At 37.0% G+C, this 12,592-nt stretch overlaps 2 protein-coding genes across 2 annotated transcripts; both read left to right on the top strand.

Annotated features, from left to right (window-relative positions):
* Positions 1–47: 47 nt before the first annotated feature.
* On the top strand, positions 48–5,618 carry LOC111628934. The gene has a single exon (XM_023372795.1). It carries the CDS (start codon positions 260–262, stop codon positions 5,540–5,542), a length of 5,283 nt encoding a protein of 1,760 aa, XP_023228563.1. The 5' UTR covers positions 48–259; the 3' UTR covers positions 5,543–5,618.
* Positions 5,619–10,255: 4,637 nt separating this feature from the next.
* On the top strand, positions 10,256–11,208 carry LOC111628925. The gene is made up of 4 exons (XM_023372787.1): positions 10,256–10,822; positions 10,895–10,963; positions 11,029–11,080; positions 11,150–11,208. Exons 1-4 carry the CDS (start codon positions 10,256–10,258, stop codon positions 11,206–11,208), a joined length of 747 nt encoding a protein of 248 aa, XP_023228555.1.
* The last annotated feature ends 1,384 nt before the right edge of the window (positions 11,209–12,592 follow it).

The raw sequence follows: 12,592 nt of genomic DNA, 5'->3' as shown, positions 1-12,592 counted from the left end.
GAATCGGCCTGACGCGACATAATGGCGCCCGAATAGGGACTCAGGTTACCCGAAGCTATTGTATAGATAAATATTCTCCGATTGTTCTCTGACATTGTTTACATTTGGAAACACTCACTTAATGTGGAAAGTGAGTGATAATTGAAAGATTTGGTGGAAATACATCTCAGATTTTTTCCATTTGAACTTAGATCGAGGTTCTCTCTATGTCTATCCTTGTCTACGTTTGTTATTTGGATTAATTAGTAAGATTTACGTAATGGAGCCCTCGATCAGACTACGTGGATCCTACCGAGGCGCTTTCACAAAGTTCGTTACCAAGGTACAGGATTTTTTGACGTCGAAGGTTGAGGATTTCGATTTGTGTGCTGGGTTTTTGGCCCAGTTGAAAGAAAAATATTCTAAAATAGAAACCATCGACAAAGAAATATTAGATAAGTTACAAAAGGATGAGAAGTGTTCTCAACAGATGTTGGATGAGGAAATTGAGGGTATTGAGAATTACAATGGTACATTCGTAGACTTGAAAACAAGACTAGAGCGCCGTTTGAATACGTCGAAGGAGCTAGATGAAACACGAAGTGAAAGCGAAGCCGGCTGTTCTAAGGGAAATTTTAAGCTACCAAAGATTGAATTGCAAAAATTTGATGGCAATTTGAAAAATTATCTTTCCTTTTGGGGACTATTTAAGAAAATACATGAAGATCCCAATATTTCGGATTTGGATAAATTTCAATATCTTATTCAGTCGACTCTGAAGGGCTCAAGGGCCAGGGAAGTAATCGAATCGTTCCCCGTAACAGCCGAGCATTACCCTCAAGCAATTGAGTGTTTAAATTCGCGTTTCGGAAGAGAAGATGTGCTCATCGAGGTTTACGTGAGAGAACTCCTGAGTCTAGTGCTAAATAATGCGTTAGTGCAAGAGCACAAATTGCCAATTGTGAAACTTTATGATCGTATCGAGACACAACTGCGATCCCTTAAAATGCTTGGTGTTACTACGGATAAGTGTGCTTCAATGCTTTATCCTTTAGTTGAATCTAGCTTACCGACTGATCTCCTGAGAATTTGGGAAAGACACCTAAATTCGATGCTACTCAAGTCTGGAAAAGAGAATTTCAACAAATTAGAAACTCTGATGCAGTTTTTGCGTAACGAAATTGAAAGTGAGGAGAAAATTTCCTTAGCCACAAGTGGGTTTGGCTTTCAAAACAAAACCAAGAAGGTTGTACAAGGTAAAATTAAGGCTACCTCTTCCTATAACAAGACTGTGCCAACTGGAATGGAACTTTTGACTTCTGCTCAAGAGAAACCATTTAGGGATCAGCAGTGTGTATTCTGTGAGAAATCTCATGCTAGTGCTGAGTGCAGGAAGGCGGAAAATTTGACTTTAGATCAAAGGAAACAAATCCTTATAAAGCGAGGAGCTTGTTTTAAATGCTTAAAACTGAATCACATATCTTCTTCATGTAGGGCAAAGTGCAGTTGTACAGTTTGTGGCAAACCGCATCACGTTCTTCTCTGTAGGAATAACCGAAAGGTATCTCCCAACAACACTTCTGTTGGTGAAGGTGACGGCGCCTCCACAGTATGTGAGCAGGCATTGGCTAATGTGTCATCAACTCCACGTGTTTTGCTACAGACTTTGGTTGTGATTCTGAGGGGAGAGGAAAGGTGTCTCAAAATCCGTGCAATTATTGATACTGCCTCTCAGAGGTCCTATATCTTGAAGAGCACTGCGGAAAGAGTCGGTTACCAACCAATGAGAAAGGAAAATCTGAAACATTCGTTGTTTGGAGGTTCTTGTACGGATATTTGCGAACACGATGTGTACAAGGTACACCTCTCGTGCATAGACGATAAATATCGTTGTAATTTCGATGTATTAGACCAATCGACCATTTGTTTAACCATGCCCCCAGTTTCCCAGGACCTGTGTCAGGACGAGTTATCAAATATGGGGATATCCTTGAATGATTGTCAAGGTCCCATCGAACTGCTCATAGGGGCAGATGTTGCTGGCAAACTGATGACGGGAGGAATCCAGAGACTCAAATCGGGATTAACTGCTATTGAAACGAAGCTGGGTTGGACGATCTTAGGACGTGCAAAGGAGCATTCCGTACCAACTGAAGACTTGATTGTCACTTCGATGTTAATTGGAGATTTGCGAATTCCTGATCTTTGGGAATTAGATATTCTTGGAATAAAGGACCCTGCCGAAAAACAATCAAAGGAGGAACTGGAACAAGCATCTATCGAACATTTTGAAAAGACACTGAAGAGAGACAGTGATGGTCGGTATATGGTATCCTTGCCTTGGATAGAAGGTCGCCAAGCTCTACCAAATAATAAGGTTCTAGCCGAGCGAAGATTAAGATCAGCAGTGAAGACTTTACAAAAGAAGGGCCTGGTTGATGCCTATGAGGGAGTCTTCGAGCAATGGCTTGAAGATCAAATAATAGAAGAAGTGAAAAACGTTAAAGTGAAGGAGACCAACTGTCATTACCTTCCACATAGAGCTGTCATCAAAGAGCATTCCACGACGAAGATTCGTCCAGTCTTCGACGCCTCCGCTAAAGAAAGGGGCAACGTCTCCTTAAATGATTGTTTAGCAAAAGGTCCTAACTACATTGAACTAATACCTAGTATCCTGAATAAATTTCGATTATTTGAATACGGAGTAATAGCTGACATTCGAAAGGCTTTTTTGCAGATAGAGATAAGTGAAGCGGATCGCGACTTTCTCAGATTTTTGTGGTGGGAGGGTGGCGACCCTGCGAAATTGAAAGTTTTCAGACATCGCAGGGTAGTATTTGGAGTAAACTCGAGTCCTTTTCTCCTGGGAGCCACTCTAAATTATCACTTAAGCCATGTTCCACATCATCTGCAAGAAACAGCTTTAAAACTTAAGAAATCAATGTACGTTGATAATTGCGTTACGAGTTGTCAGTCCAAGGAGGAGCTGATGGATTTTATAAGGCAGTCTAGAGAAATCATGCGTTTAGCATGCTTTGATTTAAGAGGTTGGGTATACAATGGTATACAAACAGAGACGTCACCGGTTTGCGACGGCGACGAAAGGACATTGAGAACTTTGGAAATCCAGCACGATGAAATAGTCAGTGTGCTAGGATTGAATTGGGATATTTCAGAGGACGTTTTATACTGTAATGCAAACTTTAGAGTACCTAACGATGAAATTTTAACAAAAAGAGTGGTTCTGTCATTAGCGAGTCAACTTTTTGATCCAATTGGATTCCTTTCTCCAGTGACGTTAATTCCAAAACTTCTGATGCAAGAGTGTTGGAAAAGAAAGTTAGCTTGGGACACTCCATTACCGCACGACTTAGAAAGAAGATTGTTAAGGTGGATAAAAGAATTAAAATTTTTGAAAGAGGTGAAAATTCCTAGAAGGATAGTAAATGACTATAGAGCAGCTGTCCAATTTTCATTTCATGTATTTTGTGATGCGTCACAGTACTCTTATGCCGCTTGTATCTATCTCAGACAGCAAGATGCTTGCAACGTAAAATGGCGGTTGATCCAGGCTCGTACTCGTGTTGCTCCTCTGAAGTCCATATCGATTTCTAGGCTTGAACTTTTAGCCTGTTTATTAGGTGTCAGAATGATGAACTCTATTAAAGGGGACTTTCCACTTGAACGAATCTCAACTCTTTATTGGACTGATTCCATGAATGTTTTATATTGGATCAAGAATCAGGAATGTTGGGCTACGTTTGTTATGAATAGAGTAAATGAAATTAGATCTTTAAGTAGTCCAGATGACTGGAATCATGTACCAGGGCATTTAAACCCCGCAGACCTCCCATCACGGGGTTGTAATGCAAGAATTTTGGCCGAATCGCAATGGTGGGAGACACTTCAATTTCCAAGCTTGCCGGTAGAAGAATGGCCTCGGCAGCAAGAAATGCCGGACATGGAGATAGTGAGCTCTGAAAGGAAAAAATCTGTGATTTCTGCGCTGGATGTAGAGAAAGCAGAAAGGTTTTATGAGAATTATTCCACTTACTGGAAAATATTACGAATAACGGCTTGGATATACCGGTTTGTCTTAAATCTCAAGGGAAAAACTGTTAGAATGTCTGGAGGGCTTACAGTAAAGGAAATAAGGCATGCTGAATTAGTGTTATTGAAACTGATTCAAAGAGAAGAATTTCCTAACGGAATAAATAATCGTTTGCGAAAATTACACCCGGTGATGGACAAGGAAGGTCTTTTGAGAGTAAAGACTCTCGTATTCAGAAGTAAAGATAGTGAAGATTTCCGTTTACCCATTATCTTGCCTGGGAATCACTATATTGTACAAAAACTAATAGAGTGGAAACACAGAGAATTAAACCACGCTGGTGTTCAAATTTTAATGAATCGTCTGCGCGAGAAATACTGGATACTAAGATGCAGAAAATATATCCGGCTTATCACACTCCGATGCTCTAGATGTCGAAGATTTGCTGTGTCTCCAGCCCACCCTGAATCTCCGCCATTGCCTGTGGATCGCATAAGAGATGCTGCGCCATTCGAGGTTATTGGCGTTGATCTAGCTGGTCCACTGTACTTGAGGGATAAGCAGAAGTGTTGGATTGTTCTGTATACCTGTGCAGTGTACAGGGCTGTGCATCTCGAGTTGTTGACGTCTCTGTCAACGAAGGCGTTCCTGCAAACATTCAGACGATTTGTGTCAAGAAGAGGACGCCCTTCTGTTATTTATAGTGATAACGGTACAAATTTTGTCGGTGCCGCCAAAATTTTCTCTGAAGCTGAACTTACAAAGATTAAAGATGAAATTCTTGTTCAGGACATTACCTGGAAGTTCATTCCTCCAGCTTCGCCCTGGTGGGGTGGCTGGTGGGAAAGGTTGGTAGGATGTGTAAAGCAGATTATTAGGAGAATTTTGGGACGAGCTTCGTTAACTTACGAAGAACTCTACACAATTATCTGTGAGGTAGAGGGTTTGATGAACTCTCGACCACTTACTACTCTCTCGGAAGATACTGAAGATTTGATTCCGTTGACTCCTAATATGTTTCTGCAAGGAATAAAGGAAACTGGACTTCCCGATTTAGACCATATGGAAAAGGTCAATCTTGGGAAGAGATTCCGTTATTTATGCAAATTGAGAAAAGATTTACGAAATAGATTTCGAATTGAGTACCTGGCGCAATTGCAAAACCCGAGGGGGTTAGCCAAGGGCACTAAAATGATTGCTGTGGGAGATATCGTCTTGGTTGGACATGACAATCAAAAACGACTTGATTGGCCTCTGGCGAGAGTTGTCGAGATCTATCCAGGTAAAGATGGATTGGTGAGAGTGGTAAAATTAAAAACACAGGTTGGATTTCTTATCCGTCCTGTTAGGAAATTGTACCTATTGGAGATTTCTTCGGGGGATGAGAAGAAAGATATGCAAGAAGAATTTCGTGACAGGACTGCAGGAAGTGATGTGACAAACTCATCTGAGAAGTATCGAGTCTCCAAAAGGGGCAGACCCCTAAAGACTCCCAATCGGTTAAATCTATAAACTGATTCGAACTCCTTCAATTTGTACTTTGTGTTTTGTTGAGTTTGAATTTAAGTTTGATTTGATTTTGCCTAACAAAATCAAAGGTGGGAGGATGACCCGTCCATCCCGCTAGATGGCGGGCAGTTTTAATAGTTTTTTTTANTTATTGTAACTTTATTATAATTATATATATAATTTCTGCCGTCTAGCGCTACGCTACAGAGAGATTAGGCTAGTAAGTTGAGTTTATTATCGTCTGTACAGTATGTAAATTAGGTATCGTAAGTCTAATACAGTACTGTAATTTTATACCTTTCTTGTGAAAGAAACATTTCTTATTCAACGGCCATAAAAATTATTTATATTAATGATGTCTCCAAAGGTCAAGTTATTTTTCTGCGAAAAATTCGTTATCAGAAATCGCGGCCGCTGTTTCGTGCGCTGTTCCGCGACGAAAACAAGCTTGAGTAACGAAGTAGTCGAACGGTGCACACTCGGTAAGTAATCCTACCATTTTTTGTTTATAGCATAGTTTATACGGATTATTCCCAAAAAATTTTACGTGTTTTGGAAATGTTGAGTGGAGTTAGTCTAGAATCGGTTAATTTTATAGAAAAAAACCTTTCAAACAGCCGTAGTCCGTAAACTTCACACGTGTCGGGTAACGTTCACATTGAATACGTGTCTTCACACATGTATTTAATGATTCCTACAACGTAAAATTCGAATAACGTGGAACGTATCTAAGCGTTATACGGGGGTCTACTGTACAGTATTTCAATTTTTAATTTTATTATCGGTTACTAGATTTTCTCGGGTCTAAAAAAAGTATGAAGATAGCTTTAGGAAGTCCAATAAATTTAAATTATTCTAGGTTGAGAAATTTAACAGCAGTAATTATATTGAGTTATAACGTTTTTTTCTAATTAAATGAATATTTCAATTTAAAAAACATTAAGATACAGTGCAATTATAAAAAGGTAAAAATGCTTAATTTTGAAGAAATGCACGTGTTTTAAAAAACAATAAATAATTTTCACTTGAAATTAGTAATATCGGAAAAAATTTTCATTAATTAAGTCCCTCGTTTGCAATTGAGGTATTATACATGGCCACTCTATCTCTTCACTCTTCGAACTTTTAACTAGTTGAATAGCATTAATTCCACTAACACATATTATTGTAAGCCCGCGGATTTTTACGGGGCTCTTAAAATCGAAAATTAATGTCAATTGTTAAAATGTAAACATCTTCGTTAGAAAAAAAAACGGAGAGATAGAAATTAGATCAGAGGTCACCGGTTGTAATAACAAGTCAGTGGGAAAGTTTACACATAGGTGTCAAGAATGCTCTGTCATCGTCAACAAAAGTCGATCACGTGTTAGATTTCCCACGACAATGATATAAAAGGCGCGAGCCACCAGAAGCTCATGAGTACGCACACGGAAGTTATATGTGGTCATAGTGATTCCCCGTCTTCCGCACGTTAGAAGACATCGACAACGCCCAACGCTTCCATAAAGAACTATCATCACCGCATATAGGACTGCTCCAACTTTAGAGCTAATTATCAGCGGACTGCGAACTCTCTCTCGTAACTGAAGTAGACATAGCTGTCATAGAATAGACCAAGTAGTTGTCCATAATCTATATATATAAAAATGAATGTATGTATGTGTGTGTGTGTGTGTGGCTGTCTGTCCTTCATGCATTACCACACCGTTTATCCGATTGCCGTGAAACTTTGGGAAGTTGTTTAATATACTCCGGCGAAGGTTTGTGGCATAGTACGATTGCCATAAAACTTCGGAAAGTTTTTTAATACACTCCCGCGAAGGTTTTTGGCATAGTACATTTATCCTACGATAGATGGCGCGCGTTTACAGGAGCATTCGAGCACAGTGTGTTCGATCGATTTCAAATTGTGAAAACCATTTCCCCCTTCAAAAAATATTTCTATATATGCATTTGTGGACTGTTATTTACGATATTTGTAATAATTTTTGTTTAATCACTTTATTTCAACTTTTTTTTTGCTAATTACGTATTCGCTCGAACTTTGTTAAAACTTTAACTGTACCCCGAACAACAACCGAAGTTGTAGAAGGAAATTCGCCTATTTTACCGATCTAGGGATCCCCTTTTCCAAATTTTAATATTATGTGATAACTTAAAAAGACAAATTACAATAAAACGGTTTATTATCCAACTATCAGAAATTTCACAATGTGCCAAGGAAAAGAGTAAGGAGCAATTAAATAATCAAAATTATGAAGGATTAAAAAAAATATATAAAAATGGGGAATATCGCACGTCTGACAATCGCAGCGAGTGTGTGGGCTAAATTTGGAGAATCCATGCTTCTCGCATGGACAACTGTAAGTTATGTGGCCGGCTCACGCGTCGAAAAACCTTCCGATTTATTCGTGTACGCACCAGACGGAAAAACAAAAAATATCGTGTATCCACAAGCACTCTAATAAATAAATAGAATTGAAACGACACTTTGAAATGTTTTCCCGATGAAAATGAATAATAATAATAATAAGTTTCAATAAAAATAAAATGTAAATTGAATTTTATCATAACGAGTTTGCTTGAATTTCCTTTCTTCTGAGATCGCAGCAATGCGCGACGAATAAGCTAGTAGACTTATAATCTCATGTTAACCGCATTTAGCCTATATAACCCAGAGATAGGCATTTAACTCTGTGTAGCCTTTTCTATTTTAGTGTTAGCCGTATAATAAATTCGCTATTTTGTTAAATCTGTCTCCTGTCTCAAAGAGGACGATTACCAACTTTCTCACATCTTTCGCCACTCGATAAAAAGCCATCCGGAACGACAACGTGAGCGGTATTTGCAGACTGTTGCCGAGTAAGTGGTCGAGAAAGATTAACCCTTGGGCCACTATTTCTCACGTTATCATTCCAAATTTCGCTTTTAAATCTTTACTCTATTCTATGATATTTAACGAAAACGTTTACACTCACAAACACATACAAACCTATGAATTTTCCCCTTTTGTTTTTTTTTGAGTTCTTTTAGTTTTAGGAGTCTCAAAATGTTGCGATAAGCAAAAATGCTTTTTTCTAGCAGTTGTATTCTAAAGTTCAGTGGTACTTCGTAACTCGAATGCCCTAGAAGTCAAATAACTTGGATTTGAACGATATTTCGAGAAAATGTTTTTGGAACTCAAACACAAAGAAACACAGCCATACCATACAATGTATGACATCTGTTAGGGTCAACGAGCTAAAATATACTAAATAGTGTGGCAGAGAGTATACTTGTAGCGCTCTTGGTTGCAACAACAGGTCCTATCAAACAGTTTACTTTTTTTAGTCAAATGCAACGTCCATTTGACTAAAAAAAAGTGGCAGCTATGTATTTTCCCCAAATATGCTGTTGCTTCAGCCACACTATGTATTAATAGTATATTCTAGCTTGACGGTTTAAGTATTCAAAAGTGGCACTATAGCCAGATTGGGCTGATTCTTATTTTGGGCTACAAACAATTAAAGTATGTTTTTCTTTTTAAATATTTTCGTTGACACAAGATTTGGCCACGTATTGATGGAGCACAACCTCTCACGACGCATCTACTCCATTTTTATTTGCTTTATTTACATTTACTTTTCTGTTTTTAATCGTTGAATACTATTATTTTAATCACGATACGCATTAATTAAGCCATTTATTTATACTATTTTAGCTTAAATTATTAATTTCTATAATTAAAGTGAATACTTAAAAATTTGGAAATCGATTAATTTAGTTAACATTATTCCTTGCCGAAGAAATTGCTTTGGAATTCAAACTCTCCGGAATTCGAACGTATGACATCGAAAAGTTTCCCTGAAGATTTACATATTATTCCTACCAAACTTGGTCAAGAATTCTTTAGTACATTCGAACTTAATGTGGAATTCTTTTAAATCGAAATTTTTAGTGTATAAAATTCCGCGTTATTTCGAATTTACCAATACCATAACGTGTTATATCATAATTTTGTAAAGTCTGCACAAGATATTGCACAAATTTGAAATATATATTAAATATGAAACATTTATTTCTGTGACTGAGTCAGTTTGTAATGTGAATAATAACATTTTTGTCGTAGCAATGTTGGTTTCTCGACATAAATTCGGTAAAATATACATTATGGAATGTTTAATAGTTAGTTATAATATGAAATTATAAGCGATAAATTTCAATAGATATTGCCAGTAATGTGAAGAATGCAATGCTTTAGAGACACGTAAACTCATTTGAATTCAACGAAACACGAAGTCTTCCGAATTTCATTTTAAATTACAAAGATATTTAAAATGCGATTAAACAGTTCAATATTGATTTCTATGTCCATTTTGCTGCCAGAAAATGGACGACAGTTGCCTGTATTGTCTTCTTCATCAGACATTTTCCTTATCACTCCCTTTTGGCGATATTATCTTTGAAAGATGCTTATGCCATCAACTTACATCCAGACAAAAGAAACTCGTAACTATTCATGCCAATTTCGTGCAGCTGATGATAATCGGGCATTTTATTAGACTTATAATTCAATATTTCGGAACGGAAGACAACATTATAGCCTGCAGCCCGACTGTCAACACAGGTGGAGAACATAATGCTCCTTTCTTGCTTGGAGTATTTGGCTGTATATCATTAAGTTCCTTTCTTATAATTCAAAATGGCAGAAAACAAAAATTCACTTTTACAATGGAGATGTCGGGATATGAAGGAGAAAAAGAGAAAATTCGCCTTTATCAACGTATCACGCATTTTTTTGTTGTCATATCTTATGCCTTTGTCCTATCTTTGGTTACTTTCATTAGTTCCGTTGTCATTTTCAAGAAAGTAGAAATGAAAGCAAGCAGTTTCAGAGCTTTCGCCTGTTCTATCGTAACGCAAATCAGTTCAATGTATGAAGCAACGCTATGGATGTGGTTTGTATCAACCTGCATATTATGTAGCATAATCATTTTGCAGAGATTCAATGCTTTGTCTGTCGAATTACAACGAGCAAAAATGCAATGGCAGAAAAAGAATATAGATGATTTGATTTCCAAACATTTCGAGCTTTGCGAATTCATCTTAAATGTCAACGAAAAGTGGAACAGATATTTATTTTTTATTTACGGGATTGCTCTATATCTTCTATCTTTTCTTATCTACAGTTCAGTTTTTGGAGAATTCGTTTGGTATCTACAAATTTTGATATGTTTTGCTACAATACTTCTCACTATTGTAGTGATTGTCTGCGCTTTTGCGGCTTCTCGACTCTCGGCCTCGGTAATTGAAAATAGTGATTATATTATTAGTTTTGTGAATGGTTCTATTATAACAATTTCTAACATTTTACAGGCTTATGATTCCTTTCAAGAGATCAGAAGATTTGCCGGAACATCTCATTCTTTGGCTGACAAGCTTAAGGTATAGAGTGTTAAATAATTAATATCACTTGACACGCGATAATGTTTGTGATTGATATTGAATAGGTATTGGATTTTATGAAGAAATTTCAAGAAAATAAAATTGGATTCAGCTGCGGTGACTGCTTCGTCTTGTCAAAGGAATCGCCTGTTCAGGTATAAAATATTTTTNTCATGTGTTTAACAGGCAGTCTGGCAGATATTGATATCATAGGATTTCCTCCATATTCTTGTGATAAACATTAGCGAGGTTGAGGCCGAAGTTTTAAACACGAAAACGTGTACGTCAGACGTTCAGTGCCACTTTCCTATAAGCCTAGAAGTTTGACAATGGTGTTTGGATAGTCAGTGGAACCTGCGAAGCAGGGTTAATTAAAAGAGGAGTACCTCAAGCCAGTAGAATTTAATGCTACAGGTCAGAGGGAGTGCTCCACTAAATGTAATGTAGTCAGTGGAATCATGCTTGACATTCCAAACGCCACTGTCAAACTTCTAGGCTTACAGGAAAGCGACACTGAATGTTTGCGTTTAAAACTTCGGCCTAACCTTGCTAATATCTAATGTAACAGTAAATGAAGATTTAGATTCATCTCTCCATATTGCATGCTTACCAAAGAATTGACTATTAGGAATTCTGGATGAAATCAGCAAGGTTATTACAAGAACAGGTGAGTGGTCTGAGCCTATCTCCGATAAGACAGAAATAATTTACAACATGAGAGTATATTTCTTGTGACACTATTATGAAATCAATTACACTGGCTCCATTGATTGCACGGAAAGTAAAATTACCTTCTTTATCTCCTGGCAATAAAGTATTTAGACAAATAAGACTATTAGCTTCACAAAAATGATAGAAAAATTTCCCTCTGTTATTAAATGTAGAATCCTTTGAAACTCAGAACAATTTGCCTGTTCATTTGTCACTGTTAAAACATGACAAATGATCAGGATGTCTCATTCTAGCATTAAAATCTACACACAAAATCAACTTAGTTCCATGTAGAACGTAATCTTCTATAATCAACAAAGTATTTTTGAAATAATCATAATTACTGTCGGACGGGATATAGAACACTATTAGCTATATATTAGTTAACTCCTCAGTGTCTAGTTGTAAAATCAGTATAAGCTATGTCTGAAATATCAGTTTAACCTTAGAAATTACATCTGATCTGAGTCCGACAATTAAGCCTCCACCAGGTCTTCCAGGCCCCTCACAACTATGAGCTATTTGATGATAAATTTTATAGTCATCAGAAAAAATTGACTCAATTGTCAAAGATGTATGCCATGTTTCCACCAGACAGAATATATCCATATTATATATCAAGTTCCAGAAGTTAGGGAAGCAGTATTTATTATGTAAACCTGCAATATTGTAGAAAAGAAGTTTCATGTTATCATCTTTGTCATTAAGGTTATGTTGTTTGTCATTATAAACTATATTCCTAAAAAAACATTGTTCTCCATCTGTTTGGAAGATTTCACCATTGTAATTACATGCAAATATCTTATCTATGAATAATCTGTTATATCATAATTTAACAAACTTAGCTTCTTTTAAATGCATTTCTTTACCATATAGCATTAATTTGTTTCTGATAAGTCTGGTATTCCTCAAATAGTN

This window comes from Centruroides sculpturatus, unplaced genomic scaffold (genome assembly GCF_000671375.1).
Source record: "Centruroides sculpturatus isolate CEXI.00-Female unplaced genomic scaffold, Cexi_2.0 scaffold51, whole genome shotgun sequence".
In the NCBI taxonomy this organism is placed as follows: domain Eukaryota; kingdom Metazoa; phylum Arthropoda; class Arachnida; order Scorpiones; family Buthidae; genus Centruroides; species Centruroides sculpturatus.
The sequence above is the reverse complement of the archived record's forward strand: the minus strand, read 5'-3'. Positions and strand labels throughout refer to the sequence as shown.